Source organism: Zonotrichia leucophrys, chromosome 2 (genome assembly GCF_028769735.1).
Source record: "Zonotrichia leucophrys gambelii isolate GWCS_2022_RI chromosome 2, RI_Zleu_2.0, whole genome shotgun sequence".
Lineage (NCBI taxonomy): Eukaryota > Metazoa > Chordata > Aves > Passeriformes > Passerellidae > Zonotrichia > Zonotrichia leucophrys.
In genome coordinates this window covers 29301461-29320662 of record NC_088171.1, presented here as the reverse complement: position 1 = coordinate 29320662, position 19202 = coordinate 29301461, and the positions used below count along the sequence as shown (strand labels likewise).

General features: G+C 34.1%; 1 protein-coding gene across 8 annotated transcripts in view; it reads left to right on the top strand.

Moving 5' to 3' along the window:
• The window catches only part of DGKB (diacylglycerol kinase beta), a 398863-nt gene extending 380648 nt beyond the window's left edge, over positions 1-18215 (top strand). For all 8 annotated transcript variants that reach the window (XM_064704413.1, XM_064704412.1, XM_064704410.1 and 5 more), the window contains 3 exons: positions 3241-3361; positions 5024-5084; positions 15117-18215. In XM_064704413.1, coding sequence (XP_064560483.1) covers positions 3241-3361; positions 5024-5084; positions 15117-15224 — 290 coding nt within the window. In that variant the 3' untranslated portion in view covers positions 15225-18215. The remainder of the gene's footprint in view (positions 1-3240; positions 3362-5023; positions 5085-15116) is intronic.
• Positions 18216-19202: the final 987 nt, after the last annotated feature.

Here is a 19202-nt window from a genome sequence, read left to right as displayed (position 1 = left end):
AGAAGTACTATAAATCTCAGTTCTTGCATTTGAGAAATACTGAATTACATTACTGTCTTCACCTACTTCGTTGCACTTGGTATTTTGTCATCTTTCCTCCATTCATCTCCTTACTTCCTGAAGTATTTATTTTCATACAGAAGTTGCTCCATATTTGTTACCACATTCATTCCTCTGTCATTTCCAGTTATTTTTCTTCCTCTGCATTGCTGAGTGAACTGGAACTACAAATTCCATATCTTATGGATGTACCAGTTGCAGTATTTGGTGATCATAAATTGAGCATTGAGCTGATATTTTCATAGAACTTGCCACAGTAACTCCACAATGTTCATTCCAGCATGACAGTATCAATTATAGTCCAGCAAAGTAAGCATATACACATGGAGACACACACACCATATTTATTTCCAAATGTTATATATCTATGTTTATAGCAGTCTACATATCTGTCGTGAGTGCTCTTTCTCCTCATGGACATTAAGTTACATATATTGAACATATATTGAACTTTCTGCCTTTGTAAAGCCCCATTAATCAGTACTGTAAAATTCCTACACTTTTTTTATAATTGTGGGTTTTTTTTCCTTTGTTGAATCTTCATTACTCACTGTCTACTTCTATTTCCAGATTATTTTGGGGTGTATGTTGAGCAGTACAGAGGCCTGCACTGATCTTTCTGAAAAATCAGAGATAAACTTCCACCAGAGTGAAGAATGACTTCCCCTTTCCTATCTGTTAATTTAATAGAAGATCAGATCTCCTTTAACAGAGATTACTTAGTCTCTTTCTAAGTCTTTGGTGGAGACCTTTTAAGAAGAAATATCATCCTGTTGTTTATATCTTGACCCATTATATTCAAGCAGTGTACCTATAGCCATGTAACATCCTTGAAGAGTGGGACTAAAATAGACACACTCCCTTTTCCACTTTTCATTCGAGTTCTTATCAAAGTCAATATATCTCAAGGATTTGTTGAAATGGATATGACTGTGCAAAAGCGTCAGGTCAAATCTATCAGCAAGGGCAGGAGTGTGAACTAATGCAGTCAATAATTGCATGTTACATTTGCTTTAGTTTTTACTGCTTGTGAAGGAAAGTTATGTCTAATTTAAGCTTGATTCTAAAAATATTCATATTTGGCCTAAAATAACTCCACTTTGGGAATGTGCCACTGCAAATGGGAAGTTTTTGAAAGGCTTCACTTTTTTGGTAGATGAGAGTATTGTTCAGTTCCATCTTCCAATGTTTAATATACCACATTTAATGAGAAGTATAGTGTGGATCAAAGGGCAGGATTTGGTCCTTAGTTTCCCTGCTGCTACTGGCACTAATCTCACAGGTCCTGAAAAATTATGAATCAAATATATGTCCCTGAAAATGTCACTATTCTGAATATTGCACATATTGCCTGAGCCGTCAGAAATAAAAATCTGCTCTTAATTATTCTTCTATTTTAAAAAATAATCATTTTCTAATGGCCCCGTGAATAGGAATTTGATGTTTTCTTTGGCTAAATCACTTTAATGATTTAGTACATCTAAAAAGTAGATGTGCCTCTACAATATATACATGTTTGAAAATTAGTAGTTCTTTCCCAGTTAAGTCTCTGTGGCTACCAAGAAAAGCAGCATTTATTTAAATCTCACTTAAGTTTAAATGTTACTTATGGGAAACATTTTAAGAAAAAAAATGCAATGGAAAGCCAGACATACAAAATTAGGAAATTAGGTTTACATGTGTTACATGGATGTGGGCTATAAAAATATATAACTAGAATTAATGATATTGTACATTTTAAACCTTTGACCATCTTATTGTTTTCCCTTACTGGGCAAGAATATTGTTTGTTTTTTTTTTCTTCATTAGTATTATATGGAACTGATTTCACTGTGATGAAAAAATGAATGAAGCAGAAAATATTAAGAAAGTATAAGTAGAAAAATGAAGGCTTTGGATAGTATCAGATTTTCTGCTGGAAACAGAATAATCCAGATCATAAATCCTATTTGCTTTTAATATATTTTTTCCCTCATCACAGTACTTCTTTCAGTTAATTACCTTCATTGAAAGCCCAAAGAAGTGAACAGAAAAGACTCCCATTGAAACTTTGGAATAGTCTCATAGATACGATTTTTAGCATGAAATTTTACCTTCATTAAGGGTTGAGGGGTTTAAAATACACAGAGTAATGTGGTCTCTTTTCTAAGTTTTTTTTCAGTGTGATGATAGACTCTAACATTTTATCTCAATGCTTTGCTTCAATAAACAATGTATCTTTTGGAAACATTGATGTTAACAGCCAATTTATAAAATACATGTATTATACAGCTAGAAAAGAAATGTTTCTTTTCCTTGTCCTTTTGGTCATGGCACCATGTATTTATGCAGGAGAATATAAAACATTTCATGCAAAACACCCTAGTTGATTCTGGATAATATTTCATTACCTTGCTTGGCTGCTTCTCAAGGCAGATTGCTTATTACTCTTTAGGTATCTGTTTGTACCTGAAATTCTACACAGAACTTTTCTTACTCCTTGAAGTCAAGTAAACTAATTTTTATTTAAATTTTTTTTGAAGTTTAATGCCAAAGTACTATTTAGTCAAAAAGAAATGTGAAACAAACAATATATACCAGTTCCAACAAGCATGACAAATTTGGAAGGCTAGGTGGGTAGTTAATGTTTTCTTCTGCCTTTTTGCATTGCATTTCTGTACTAATTAAGACACTGATCCAATGCAAAATCTCATCATAATAATGCATGCATGTGAAGACTGAATTAGAGCTGTACACGTTGTCTGTAAGTACTGTATAGAAGAGCATCCAGTAGGGTCTGGAGCACTGACTTTTTCTTTACAGATTTTAAATATCTGTTGAAAAAATAAAAAGCATAAATTTCTGCACTGTAAACATCTCATTCTTTGTGTGTCAGGTAATCAAAATGAAGGAATATCTTTTGTTTTCTCATAGAATGAAATTATTTCTTTAGTCTTCATGTAACCATGGGTATAATTATTCTATTTCAGAATAATTTTGGTTAGGATATTGTAGAATTGTGACAGCAGGGCCCAGTTGTGTCCAACTTAAAGCTGTAATTCTCCTTAGGAATAATAATTTTGCCAGTTCTGTTCTCCACATATTTTATTGTTAGCTTGTCTTCTGTCGGTTCTCATTGGTCAATGTGACTGCTTTCGAAGTGCTGACAAGATAAAATCTGGGTTTTTTTCACTTTTGCAGATCTAAGTGACCAGCTTATGGAAGTGGTGGGTCTGGAAGGAGCCATGGAGATGGGACAGATATACACAGGTCTGAAAAGTGCTGGCAGACGGCTTGCCCAGTGCTCATCTGTTGTCATCAGGTATCAGCGGCTTTAACTTAGACTGCAGAGTTGGAGTGAAACTGAAGAGTTTTATGTATTGACTTTCTTATGTAGTTTAACAGTTATAATTATTATTTCTTGTGAAAGTATCTTTTTTGTACATGGAATTAATCTATTCCATCTACATTCTATGCCCATACATCTTTGTTTCTTTAAATGTGTCAAAAAACTAAAAAGAGGGTGTTTACATTCAATCTTCACATATTGTATTCAACTGCCATTTTGTCCAGTGAAGAGGTATTGTCAAGCATTTGGAGCAGAAGGAGTAAGGCATGAACGTCTTGGGGTTTATTGTTGACATATACTCCATGCAATTTCAAGCCAAAAGTAATTTAGCATTACTTTGTCACATTTTAACCCATTTATAATGCATACTACACCAGGGAATATTAGTGTGTAATTAGTAATTGTAAAGCACTTTTTGATCTGTGGAAGTCAAAGTGCTCTGTTTTTAATTTATTTGTTATTTACTGAATTCTGACAAGCCACTGTTATTAAATCTGTTGGTGTGTGTGAGCCGATGAGGGTGGAGTACTCTAATTTCATTGTGTTTTATCATTTCTAAGATAAAAACATTCACAATAGAGTAAACGAATTAGAACACAAGGTAAAAGTAATTATTCTATCTTTTGGATTAAATAAGGACTGAAAAGGAATTGACCGTCTCTTTTTCAGTCAAGAATTCCTCAGTAAGAATTTTCCAAAATTTATTAAACCCATAAGCTCTGCAATTATGAGCCCAAAACAGAAGAGCAACAAAAAAAAATAAGTAGGAACCCTTCCTGAACTATAAACTGAGAGGTCATTAAAAATTCTTCCTTCATTTATGGCCATAGGTGATAGGGGATAATTCCTTGTAATGTTAGTTTGTTTTCAAAAAACATCCAAACCAGAATTTCCATTAACCAACATGAGTCACTAATTTTTCCATTATTAGATTTATCCACTCCACGCTATTTCTAATAGTCTTGTGTGCAAACTGTTATTACACATAAACACAGGGTTGGAAAAGACCATAAATGTAGTAATTTTTTTTTTCTGTTCTCATTTTGCTACACTTTTCTTAAATGTGACACCCAGAACTAGAGAGGGAATACTGTCTGTATCTTTCTGTTGAAATCAGTTCCCCTTTGCTAACAATTTAAATTTATAACATGGCATGTTAAACACTCTGAATATAGTGCAAACTTCATTCTCTGTGAGTGTTCTCTCTAACTCAGACACTGTGACTGTAGTAAGTGATGATAGACCTAAAATTTATTTCTCATTTCCTTTATAGTAGAATAATATACATAGTATATATATATAAAATACTATTATTGTTATTGTGTCATTCACTCATTATTTCACAAATTACAGACTCTTCTTCCATGAAAGAGTAGTGTATTACTAGCAAGATACATTACAATACAATACATTAATATTTGCCATGTTTTTGCTTTTTATGTTGAAAATCAGACTAAGCTTTTTAAGTTGACTGTGTTATATTTGTAAGCATATTGAATCGTACTGGAAATTCCAAAGGAGTTTAGGGTGAATCAGGGTTATATCTGTATGCCATCACATATGTGCCTTTTTAATAAATACATTTATCAATTTTTCTAGTTTCTTTTTCTTATATTATGAAATTTGTACCTTTAGGACCAGCAAGTCTCTGCCTATGCAGATAGATGGAGAACCTTGGATGCAAACTCCTTGCACGGTAACTGCAACTGAGTATTTTTCTTTCTCTTTTTTTCAATGGTAGAAATATTTATCTTATGTTTAGAAGACAATTGTTTTCATCTGTATTAACTCAGTTTTCTTAAATAACATATTCAACTGTTTTTATATACTTCAGTACTCCCTGCATTTTCAATTTGTCATTCTGAATTCAAACACAGGTTAGAGTGGAATAAAAAGACATCTATTTCAGAAGTTTGGAAAATACTTGAAGAGTGTGGTCTCAGTATTCCTTTACCCAATATGGCAATTTATTTATGATGGTGTATCAGATTTTGCCTCTCTATTGCTGAGGAAAATTCAGTCTTTGTTTTGATGCTAAAATGCAGAGAGTAACTAATGTTAGCCTTAAAAATTTAGAAAACTTTTCTATTGTGTTTTTGAGAGTTCATATCAAGAAAGTTTTAATTAAAGCTGAAGTCTTAACTTTTCTGCTTCAATTATACAATAGGACTAATATTTTTTTTAAGTCCTTACAGTTTAAGGGGTAAATAAAGGAAATTAATTAGTTTCTTGTTTCAGTACCCACACATAGGAAGTGAGGGCATACAAACATCAATCTGCATAGGTGAGGATAGCCTAGGCTAGGATAAGAACTTTCTCAGAGAAGGTTCTTTGAGTGACTCTTTAGAGACAATGCAAGAAAAGGTGTATCTGTAAGAACTCTCCGTTTTCATCTCTCTCCAATAAATCACGGAGGCTAACCAGGCTTTCAGAGAGGAGGCTGATGAAATCAAAGTTCTTTATTGTCCTGTGTAATTGTATTAATATGTTTTCTTATTAAGTTCTGCTAATTTTGGTTATCTAAAGAGGACCTGTACTTTTAAGTAGATGAATTGCTATAGCCTTGCAGCTTATAAATATGACAAAATAGTACTGTAACAAGGAAGAAATGCCACTACAAATGGGAGCAATTTTCAAAGAAAAGGTACTGAAATCCTTTCATGAGCTTTATGGCTCTGGTAGAATTAAAAGTTACACAAAAAATAAAAGGGGTGATGTTCAGGAAGGTGCTAATAGTTGTGCAACTGACAATATATGGGTTAGGATGGCAGAAGAGGGTTGTGGTAGTTCATGTTTACCAGACACACCATAGAGTACAGCTGAACAGTGGGAAGGATGCTGAGTTCTCATTCTCTAGGGAAGTGCTCAGATTCTTCAATGTGAGGAGAACCATAGAAACACATACTGTGTGAAAGCAGAACAGTGGGGGTTTTATGAGATTTGTTGCAGAAAACCTTTTGGAGTTAAGACATATCATTATCTTTACCTATTCTACAGCGATGGCTCAGTGCAGAGCAACAGTACTGAACCCAGCAGTTACTTGTTCAGGAAAAAGACATGGAATTTTTCAGTTGCCAGATTACAGAAGAGAACTTATGGAAGGTTGCTGGCAATAACATGTGCTTTTTTTTTTTTTTTCTGTCTTGATGCTTGGTCTGTGCAGCATCCCTGTTATCTGACTGATAATGCTAGCAGAAGCTGCCTGTGCAATTGAGAACAAACCTGGGAAAAAAGACAATTCTTACATTTCAATTACTGCCCTGAGGGAAACAGTAAATTACTATTGACAATTACTGCTGTCCAGTTTTACAGGGGATGGAAATGGCATATGCTCTTCTGAGGAACCTATTCTTTTTGCTATACAATTGTTTTAAAAATATACTTGGTGCTGTGTAAGAAAACCATGCTGTTGAATGTACTTGTTTTGTCTTTGAGGAAAAAATACATTAATTATTTGCTATACCAATGCACTTCCATGAAATTAGAAATAGAAATATTAATTTTTGTTATTTTATTCATTTTTGTGGGTTTTTTTTTTCTGCTGAGGAGCTTCAGTATTTAGTGCAACAGCTCCTTGCATCTTTGTATAATGTACCACACCCTGTTTCCTACATCCTACAAAATAAAAACCATGTATGGTCCAACCTCTTTCCTCCCCACTAATTCTAACTACAGTAGAGTTTTTTTCTTTAAGTTTTCTGCAAAGTAGCTAGGAATTCTTCCTTAGATAATAGGAAGATAATATCCACCTATGTCCTTAGACATAGATTTGGTCAGGATTTGATATCTGAGTTTGTGCTTCACAGTGATCTTTGTTTGGAAGCCAAAGCGTACTCGATCATGTAAATACCAGGGTGATACCTGTGATCCAAACCAGAGTCTATACGAAACCCCCAGAAAATCAAAATAATTCTTTAGTCTTAATCAGCTATGTGATCAGTCATTTGAGCCAGCAAGGGTTCAAATTTCAGAAAACTAATAAGGAGGCCAATATAAAAATCATCAGGTTTGTCTTTTTTTAGAGATAAAACTGTCATTTTCCCCCAAAATGAAATCAAATGTATAGTAACATGTTTTTAAATGAAAAAAAAAAAATCATCATGGCCAGATAAAGAACTCTCTATAAAGTTCCCTAGACACTTGTGATAATTTGGCTTTCCTTTCCTTTTGCCTCTTAGGAAGTTTCTTTCTCTAGTCATTATCAGAAATTGAGGCCTGTATATAAAGATGCTTACATTCCTGCATTGTGCAGACATGGGGAGACATTCCCAGGCTACCTCTTCTCTCATTAGGATGCTGAGGCAAGGCACTTGTTAGTTTACTAGCTATGTTGTTTGAAGGAAAAAAGCTGTGTTTGGATATACCATCTCACTAGTTTTAGGAGAGAAGTCTGCACCTTGTTAGGTTGCATCAGTGAGACACAGCAGCTGAGCCTCAGGTTTTTGATTCTTTTGTGTTCCAGCAAGAAAGCTATTGTTAAAAAAAAACAAACAAAGAGCAAAAAACAAAACCTGCTATCTTTCCCCCTTCAACTGTCTTTTATGAAGTTGAAATAACACACTTTTTTTGGTATCGTAGGAATTTCAGCAGTGTTAAGGACTGACCTATAAATATTATAGAGACTAAGTGAGAAAGTTCATAGAATCAGCATGAGTTGAATCAACTCTTGCCCAGCTAGCAAGTACTTAAACTCAAAAGTACTTTTCTGCATTGCTTCAGGTTTTGATATAAATAAGAGTATTTTCCAAATGATTTTTCAAGAAATTAAGTTCAAGCTGATCAAAATTCTCCTGCTTTTCTATTATGCCTATTCAGGAAAACAAGTTTGGCCTCAAATCCCTGTTATGTATAGGATACAGCCTGCAGATGCAGGCTTGGAAGTTTACTTCCTGTTGAAGGAACCAACATGTTTGTCTTTGTGGCTTCTCCTTTCTGTCTGGGAGAAAAGTTTCACACAAACAGCATGAGTTGCTGACCCTGTTCTTTCTCATGCATATGGAGGCCATGGTCCTCCAAAATGATGCTGTGAGCTCTGAGAAAATACTGTGGAATGTGGTAGATAATGCAGTGGTTCTCCAGACGCTGTGATCTGTGATTTTTCCTTTCTGTGGTCAATTTCAGGAGTAAACAAATAGTTGTGTGTTTCTTTTAAAATCTTTTATGATACATTGCTTATGCACCTATCATCCATACAGGAGAGCAGGTACACACTCATGTAGGTTTTGTGCATTCTTAAAAGTGCGAGTGGCTTGGTGTAAAAATCTGTCATCCAGAATTATTCAGTATGTTGAACACATGCAGAATGTAGTGTCTAACAAAGTCAGTCTGCTCTGGTATAAGATGAAGCATCTGAGCATCAAATTGTATTGTTTTCACTGTTTTCTTTTTTTTAATAGAAGACTCTTTGGGAGAAGGAAAGAAGAGAATGTTAATATTATGTTAAACATCTTGTCTGATTAGCTGAGGAAGAAATTCTATCAGAGCTCTCCCAGACAAATATAGCAACATGAAAGATATCTATGGTTTCACCAGATCTCCAAACAGGTCATTAATAGTAATGAAACTTCAAAGACTCTCAAGTTAATTCAATAAACTTCTAGCTTTAGCCATCAGGTTTTTTTTAAGAAAAGTAATCTTTCAATTTAGCTACATAAATTATTAGCAATGTTTTGAAAAAATCTATAACAATGTTCCATCCTAATTAGAAATAACTGCAATTTATGTTCTTTCATCTATTCCTGACTTGCTTGGCATGATATCTGAAAGAGTGTCAAGCTTCTAGAAACACTAGATTAAAAGTAGAAGAAAGAAATGTCTATAGAAGATGCAAGAATATTGCTTAAATAAAGAAACAAAAATAAAAACCCCTAGTCAGAGCTCACCTAATGGATTGCCAAAAACACAGTTTCACAGGTATCTGAGACACAGTATTTTCAGAATTGTTTCCTGATTGTTTACTGATAGTTTGACTAAGTAATGGAATAATGTTACACAAAATTAGTATTTCAAAACACTGTCATTTGAATGTACCTTAAAAATCAGTTTTGAATGAGAGGTTTCTCTCCAGATTTTCCTTTGGTCCCTCGAGAGGTGATGAGCCGGGGCCCAGGGATCCTCCTCTCTTGTAGTTAAATAAAGAGAGAAACAAGAACGTAAAGCAAACCAAGCTTTTATTAATAATCACGGTGTGCCAGAGCTAAGTGAGAAAACTAAAAGAGAGTTACAGATTTTTTTTATAGAGATTCATTGTCTCCACTACTTCACACATAACATGAAGCAGCTGCAGCTGTATTCTAGATTCAGTCTGTAAAGTATCTTTTTTCCATGTCTCTGGTTGTAGCAGTATTTTCTTATCAGGTCTTTATAATGAGAGAATTTGACCTACTGCATCTGCCACTTCAGAGCAAACAGGAGCTGGGTCCTAGCTATGGTGGCTGATTTCAATAGAATGTCAGCCAATTGCCACATAGTTAACCCAAAAATGGAAATCAGTAGAGAAGATTTTTGATGTTATACAAAAATGCTGCACTTTTTTTCCCTTTTGGGCAGCAGTGTGCATTCTGTTCCAAGGCCAGATTGATTTATTGAGTTTTTAACATTTTATTTTGCAGCTGGGCATTATTTTTTGTGATCACAGGTACACTGCACTTTAATTATTTTTGTTTATGTATGCATATTTTTTTCTTAATTTCACAACAGTAGTTTTTGTAATTGACAAAGCAATTTACTGCATGTGTGCTTTCTGCACCCCAGACAAATACTCTAGCATGTAGTACACCTTTCTTTCCAGTTCAGATTGTTAAGAAAAGAATTAGTTGTGACTAATTGCCAATTAATTTGCAGTGGTTTTAGGGAGGAGGGGGAAAAACAATTGCACCTACTAATTAAAATTTAAAATATTCCAGAGTGTCATCTTTAGGTATCTGTGGAATACATAATTTCCATTTTAGTTCTGCACTGGATCTGTAACAACCCTGAGCTGACAGCTCTATTAATTTAAAACCTCAGTGATACCTATTAGTACAAAACATGAAAAAAATGCCATTAATCATTTATTTTAATTTTGCAGCTCTGTCATTTTCTCAGTATGTTTAAAAATTATGATGACACCGTAACGTTTTCCAATCTACCTGTGTGAAGGGGAAACGGATCACACTACTTAGGAGAGAGACTAGAGTATATTATTAGAGCTTAATTAATGCCAAACTGATTAGATTTGATTGCACCTTGCACAATAATATTGTTTAGAAATTTATTTAAGATGTGTTGCATAACGCTTTTAAAACAACTACTCTAGATCTGAGAGATTTTGCCCGAAATGCCACATGATGCAAGTCACAGTTTAATTTTGCTCAGCAGTGCCTACATTCTATCACTCTGATTCATATCATGATTCCCCATACACTCTTGATCACCTAAGGAAGATAAAATTATTTGGCACTCCTGTGGTATAGAGGAGTTGTGTCTCTCCATTTCCTGTAAGAGGAGCAGCATTTGGGTATCTAGACTGTGAGAAAACCCACTTACCCTAAAAACAACCAACATCTACACCCTGCTGAGAACATGTAAAAAAGTAACCATAAACTAAAAGATCCAGTTGGATAAGGCTGGGGTTTTTTTCTGGCAGTTTTTCCCCGTCTTTAAAATGCAGTAATAAGTTATTTAACCTTAATTGAAATATTATAAGCAGAGCTTATTAGCTGTTTCCAGTTTCCTATTGTCAGCAAGTGCAATACTTTAGAACCTGCATTTATAGCATGATGTCTTCTGAAATATTAAATAGTAAATGTTTAGGCATTCTTTGAAGCATAAAGGTAACCAGCAAATACTGCAAAAAAAGGAACATGAAAGTGAAACTGACTGACCTAAAAGATACTGTTATCATGCTAAAATATTTTATGCTCACTGCATTTCATTTAGTGGATATTCATGTGACTTCAAGGCAATTTTGAACCTCTGACCTGCTCCTAAAACAAATAAAGGCCTGGTTGATGCATTGTGAAGTATTTTTAGTATCAAAAATTCAGGCTTATCACAAAATTTTCTATGACATAGAGGGAGATATTATCATCTCTTCTTTTGAGAATTATGATCTTTCAATTTGACCTGGTGTTTATTGCCATGAATACAATCATTGGACGTACTTTCTAATACTAGAAAGGTAATTTCTGCAAATGCAAGATTTTTCTGCTAGATAAATATTTACTATATATACCAACCCTCATGGGATAAAATCTTGGCTTCAGTTAGTGAATAAGAGGTTTGTCATTGGCTTCAACACTTTAAGTTTAGCCTAGAACATTGTGGAGCCGGCTTACAACAAAAATCCATGGTATGCTAGCAATTCAGGTGGCTACAGACTTACCCCCCAAAGTGAAATTCTATTGTTTTCTGATTTTGTCTGTTTTTAAATATAAATTTATGCCAAATATGTAAAATAATTTCTTGTTTGTTTGGGGATTGTTGTTTGTTTGTTGGTGGTTTTTTTTGTTTGGGTCAGGTTTGGGTTTTTGTTGTGGTTTTTTTTTGTTTGGTTCTTGTTGATGTTTTTGGGGTTTTTGTTGATGTTTGTTTGGGGAGAATTGTTGTTTTGAGGGGTTTTTTTTTTTGTTGGATAGGATTTTTTGGGGTGGTTGTGTGTTTGTTTGGTTTTGTTTTGCTTTTCTTCCAGCAGCAGTTCAGGCACTCAATTTATGTTTAAAATGTTCATTATATTACCCTCAAGTTATTACTATTTTCAATAAATTGAGTAAGTGATCTCAAAAATTGTTTTCCAGAATTGCGTAGTAATTTCTATAAGTATATATTATCAACTCCTAAAAATACATTAGGTTAGATTTTGGCTTTCTGGATTTTTGTCTGTGCAATCTCTTTTCCTCATGTGCATGTGTATATGTAATTCATAGGTAAATCTAGGAAACATTAAAAATTTTAAAGAAGGGGGGTTTTTTAAACTTTTATAATTGTGTTTCTACTAAAAAAGACATGAAGATGCTTTATGATTGGAAGAGAAACTGAAAGGTAAATTTTAGTCTTTAGACACTTCCCTGTACACACAGAGAGAATCTCTATAGAGCTGTAAGTAGGAATTTTTGACTTAACAAAGTCTCTGTTGCTTCTAAGTAAAGACATGTCTCTCTTTCTCTCTCTTGCTCTCTTTTTGTCCTCCCATAGAGCACTTTCAATGTTAGGTCCTATTTTGACCTACAAAACTATTTCTCTGTCTGAGATGCTCAGTGCTTATTCCCATCTTGAAGTGAGCACTGTCACTTGTCACCCAAACTCACAGCTCCAGCTCTGGCAGTGCTGCCAGTATGAGAACAGAAGCAGAAGTGAGAGACCAGGGCAGAAATGCAGTGCCTGAGAGTATTGGGAAAGACAAAATTAGCCTTCTTCAGGCACAGTACTGCAATGGTTCAGAAACATACTGATCTTTTTTCATCAGCCAAAAATAAGATGTTTCAATTTATTTAATTTTGTAGAGCAGGAAAGTGAGGAATTGATGTTTATCATTGTTAACCGATGTAATGTTAATAGACGCGACCATGACTAAGTGAAAAAATATACTTTAAATTTACACTTTATTGTGGCATTTTCAGAATGTGAAATATTTTATACCATTGGAATTGTGCCTATTTATAACAGTTGAAAATGTGTCTTGGAGAGAGTCATATAGGACTCATCCCCATGCATGGTAGTGGTTAATCATGTTCAGGCATGTTAGCTGATCTCAGCTGATAGGAAGCAACACACTGAAGAGGTTGTGGTCTCTGAAACAGATGGCTCAAGCCAAGAAAGAACATTACAAATGATAAACATTTACTCAGTATGTAATTGCATTCATCCTGAGGAGCATTGAACAGCCCCAACCCGACACGCAATCTGTACAGGGTCTCAGGATTACCTCACCCCTTCCTACTAAAGCCATTTTCAGCTTTGCTCTTTTATTCACTTTAGGATGGAATTACTGTTTTACCTCAGAAAGGAAACTTAAAGGCATTCCTACTGCCACATCATGGCCAAATCTTGCAATAAGCAAGATTTTACCCTTTATGACTTGAAAAATTCACTCACACCAGCTGTAGGTTACTTCATGTCTTGATCCTCAGGATCAGGTTGATATCATCATTGCTCCTGATCCCCAAAATACATCTTATAAGCATGTGGAAGTTACAAAAATAGGCAATTTTCCAGGACCAGATCATCAGCTGGTACTGACATCAATGGAATAATGCCAGCTTACCCCAAGTACAGATTTGGCTTCCGAGTGATGCCTGAAGCAGAATTTATTGTGAGAAAATATATTGGTGCCAGTCTTTGAAAGCCAGAGTTATTATCCATGTGAAAGTAATCTGCGTTGCCAAGAACCCCCCATATGCTATATTCGATACTAATGAATAGTGTTGACAAAAAGAGGTCCCACGTGAAATTTGAAGTTAATGAACTAAGGTGGCATGAAAATGAGCATTTGGAGAGTAAAGTAAAGGCTCTAATAGAGTTAAACTAAGACACAGAGTCTTTTGAGATTTTTATGTTTCTGTCTTCTTACATTGTAAAGTAAATTTCCACCCCAAGAAATGTCCTGATCTATATTTTAATGAGCCTCTCCAAGTGACATACATTTTTTGTTTCATTTACTATTAGTGAATGACAAGTGAAGGATATTCATTTTAGCTTGAAAATGTCAGGTATGCACTTTAAGAGATATATTTTTCCAGTTTTTAATGAGGTGGTGTTTCTTTTTGAAACAGATACCCATCTCTGATGTGGGTACTATGCAGGTGACAACTGATATTTAATAAGTGATGGTTCTTGTATTAGTCGTAGTTCACTAAAGAAAATGTCTCGGATTGCTTTTGAAAAACTCCTAACGTCACTAGCCCAAAGGCAAGATGTGACCTTTTTATTACATAATGAGAATCATTTATTATCTTACAATGTATCTTAAAGTCACAGACAAAATGCCACTTTGATAATTGCTTTCAATTAGCTTTGAGCATAGCATACATTCATAAAATGTCTTCTCTAATTTAGACTTGAATTAGAGAAAATTGCAGACATAATCTACTTTAAGGTTGTCTCATTTAAGGTGATTCGTAGTTCTATATCAAAGAAATCAAAACGGGTGGCTTTAGAGCAGTTTTACAAAGTGTTTTAAATAGTCTTTTCAATATTTGAGTCTTTTCTATTAACAATTAATTAACAAATTAGAATGCTAGTTCATCTTTTTGAACTTTTTCATGTGTATTAACTTTATACTTTTGTTAACCATGGCTGTTTTGAAATTAAGTACTGTCTTGTGGTAAAAGAGTACAGCTTGATTAGATGTATAAATAAAGCATGTAAAGACATAGCTTATATCTTAATAATAGGCAACAGCTTGGTCTGTCAGCATGTATGTTCTTTCCAACTTTTAAATTCTTCCTCAGCAGCAAGCAATAAATCCCACACTCAAAAAGTAAGATTGTATATTGGCGTGTATTTTATTGCAAGTGTTTATTAACATTTTTTTGCAAATAATTTAAACTATTTGCAGAAAAACTATTATACATAGATTGATCTACTGCATATGGAACATTATTCATAAAAAAACCCCAGGTATTTTCCTTTCAGCTTGGATTAAACAATGCAGGTCTGGAAGTTATATATAAAGATAAATCATGCATCTCAGATAGTTGGAACTGAACTAGCTCAAGGGATAACTCTGTTTTTCTTCTTTCTTCCCCAGATAAAAATTACTCACAAGAACCAAGCCCCCATGTTGATGGGACCACCTCCAAAAACTGGTCTTTTCTCTTCTATCATCAAAAGAACAAGGAACCACAGCAAGGAATAAGCCTATGTAGTTTAGTTAAAAAAAAACAAACAACAACAACAACAAAAAAAAACAATTAGCTTTGTTGGGCTTTGGAATATTTATGCTGGAAATCTTTCAAGAATTTTAGAATATCTTCTATTTGCAAAATCTTGGATTTTGGTTTAACTGTTCTGTAGCTGAGCTGATGTAAAACTATGCTACTAGAAAAAGATGTTGTCACAGTTTTGTAGGCATTTTGCATGATGAAAGCAGATGTTTACATACAGTGATACAGCATATTTTTTGTTGCATGCATTACCATTTACTAATCTGTGGTCTAATTCTGCCATGGAATACGGGAAGAGAATGTCATGGATAATTTGATTTTCTCTCTTTTCTGTTTCAGCTTTTTCTACTACAATAACCATATGCCATAAGTTCAATAATATCTCTTCAATCAAACATCTTTAGATGAATAGTCAATCTGACCTGTTTCAGAGTAGAGTCATTGCAAGTCTCCTTAGCCATTATTTTTAGTTTATCATTTCTTTCTACCCTGAGAATATTTTTATTCAACTAAGTATTAAAATCCTGTAAGTTATTCTGATAACTCCTATGTATATGTGTAACTGTACCTGCTGAAAACATCTAACAATATGCACAGTATTAATGATCATGATTGTTCTCGTGTAAGTAGAGTAAGCTTTTGTTAAGATTAAAAGTTGATGAAAGTTTGAGCAAAAACTATGGGACTAAGATCGTGCTAAGTGAAGATAATAATAATTGCAAAACTAGCCATCAGTGTTTGTTGAAAGCCTAGAATTATTTCCATGAGCAATACATCTCTGTAACATGGCAAACTTTAAATCATTCTCCACACAGACCAATAGCATAGTGCATATGCACACAAATAACCAAAGCTCATGCCTAATTAAAGTGCATTTCCCACCAAAGATTTAGTGAAGGATGCTTCAGAGAAATGGGTTAATGCATAATTAATCAAACTCACTGGAGTAGATTCACTTCTGAAAATTTACAGTTCTTTTGATTGCAGTGTCAATGTCCAGACAAATGTTTGGGTAGGGAAAAACATTAAAATAATTTAAAGTAAATACTCCCTTTTCATTGTTTCATGAGTTGATTGACATAGTAACATATGCTAAATATTGAGACATAAATACGAACTCTAAATATTAGAAAATTAAACATATCTTTTTCTGTCAGAATAATTTATAAATTTATGCTGTCCATAATTACTCATCCCCTAAGTTAATCTCTCAAGGAAATGATGACCTGTTGTCTATTACCCTTTTGTAGTTTGCTCTCTGAAATCCAGAGATTTCTTGTCATAAATTTTGGTGAGGCAGTTGCTCAGGTTTTAACTTTCTTAGCTCTCTGAGAGACTTCCTAACAGCTTAGAAATCATAATACAGGGATTTGTCTGAGGTTTGCACAGCACTGTCTAATGTTGAAGGGAAGTCGAAGAATGGCAAATTTTTTCAGTCTTGCATATAAACAATCTCAAACAAAACTTTTTGTGCAGTCTTTACATTGTTCTTTGTTCAGAGTGAGCTGCTTCTCAGCTCTGCATGTCTTAAGTTCTCAGAGATTTCATAAAAAACAAGGAAAAAATAAAATTTTGCTTGAAATGCATGATTTCCCGTTTTTATCCAGACTTTAAAATGTTAATTATTTATTAAATCTATTTTTCTATTGATTCATTCATCCATTTTAAAAATAATACTTCATCATGCTGTAGTGCACGGTACTGTGCATGTATTTAAATAAAGTTACTATCATTTGTTCCTCAGTATAAGAATTCAACAGAGTCCTAATTTATATAATAGACATTAAAATAAAAGTCAGTATATAGTTGGTAAGGATTATGTCTTTGAAATATACAGTCTATGTTCTGTAAACATTAGGAGGTAAATGCCAATTAATGTTTTGTTCAGCATTAGGTAGAAAAATATGAAGGTGATTATTCGCTAAAATTAAGATCTTGTATTCACCATTCTTGGGTCCAGTGGTGTTGACATTTACAGTTACCATAGGAGTAAACTAGTATTTTTCCTGTGCATTGCAGACACACACACACAGAAGCATTTGATGCACTGAACTACAAACATGCATAAGTATAGAGCAAAGGTTATTTGCAAAAAGAAGGACTTCGCTGATATAATATTACGTAAAGTGTATATTGGTTTTATGAAATTATGGTTACAGGTGATAAATATTTTCAGATAACTTGACATAGGATTTTCTACCAATGCTCTCAACTTTTTGTGGCAAAAATGTGTTTAACAATAATATATAATGTGTTCTCTATGATTATCTCATGAACATTGTAACTCTGAAAACAAATAAAATGATACATAAGCTATTACTAAATAATGTATGCAATTTTAAATGTGTCAGTCTGTGATAGCAAGTTGGTCACAACACACTTTTTATATAAAGAGAGATAGAGGAGTCCATGCCATCAGAATTATACAATTATATACAATTCTGAATAGACATATAAACAATAGATCAGATCTGCTGGTCAGTGAATATAAATTCTCGCTGTAACAAATTACAACAGAGCAGCCATTGTACTGAATTAACAGTTTCCATAGCAGAGGCTGTCTTTCTATTAATCATAGTTGTTTGGGGATTTTTTAGCATGGCCTCTAATAATTTAGAACCATTCTCAGGGTGAAAGTATTGGTGGTGAAGAGAAAAACTTCAGCGTACATAAAACATAGTATGAAAAGAAAATGGTTGGTGTAATGAAAGAGAACTTAAAAAGTGAAGATTCTTTTCCTCACTTCAGTGTGCACAGAACTAATGTGAAATTATTCATTGGTGTAAGAAGTGAAACAAAGAGTATGTGCATGTATCTATATAGAGCTGAAATAGAAGCACTGTTCTTAGGTTGACTGAAGAGGGTATCTGCAAACCTACTCATACAATGAGGCATTCCTTAAGGCTTCATTAATGACATTTGCAATGTAAGTGACAATTAAAATATATAGGTATTAAATGTGACACTAGAATTGCAAATCTTTGATCATTGTGTGTTAACTGGGCAACGTGCTGACAAAAGAACATGATGTCTCAGGAAAAAACTTCAACTTCTGATACTGTTTGGAGCCTCTCTCACTTCACATGAGTTCCTGTTGAAAAGAAGTGGAAGAATTTCTTGCAGAGACAATAGAGAATTACTGTTTCCAGTACTTGTAATTTGCTCACTCTTATCTTAATCTTCTCTAAGATTGCATGTACATCACAACAATGACTACCTAATTTCCAAAATTATTTAAGGCAAATAAAGTTACAGATTTCAGCATGTTCCAGAATATCATTGTAAAAAAGAATATAGTCAGCTATGGTGTGAAAGGCAGAAAAATACCTTTTTTATTTTTTTAAAATCTTTAGTTTGTTCTTTGTTTGCCAAGATTACAGCATTTTAGTGATTATTAGTGATTTAGGGTACTAGTGGTATTGTACAAGTTACTGCCTTTTACCCCAAATGGCTTCTGAGCTTGTAACTTTGAGGCAGACCATAGCAAGACCAAGACTTTCTGGGAAGCAGACTAGGGAGAATGGCTACAAAATGGGAAAAAAACCAAAAAAAACAGGAAGAATTATCTCTAGACAAGGAAGTAGAAGAAGATCAGAGATAACTCTGCTATGGAATGAAAAAACAGATGTTCAAAGTGAAGCATGGTGCAGGGGCATCCACAGAAATGGTTACCTGGGAGGCCAGATGAAGGCACTCAGGGCTAATGAGCAACAATGAGCCAGATAAATGCGTTAATTACCTTTACCCAAAGAGCTCTTCCATTTATGGCTGAAGGAGCAAAGCAGTATTTCCTTGCTTTGAATGCAGAAGGACCCTGAGAAATTTGGGCTGAAGTAAACAATACTACTGGGCCCTTCAGGGGAAGGGAGAAGGACTTGCAAGCAAAGGGGAGCTGAAGGATTGTCAAAAGGAGGTAAAGGACTTTCCAGAACTTTATCTTTTTCTTTCAT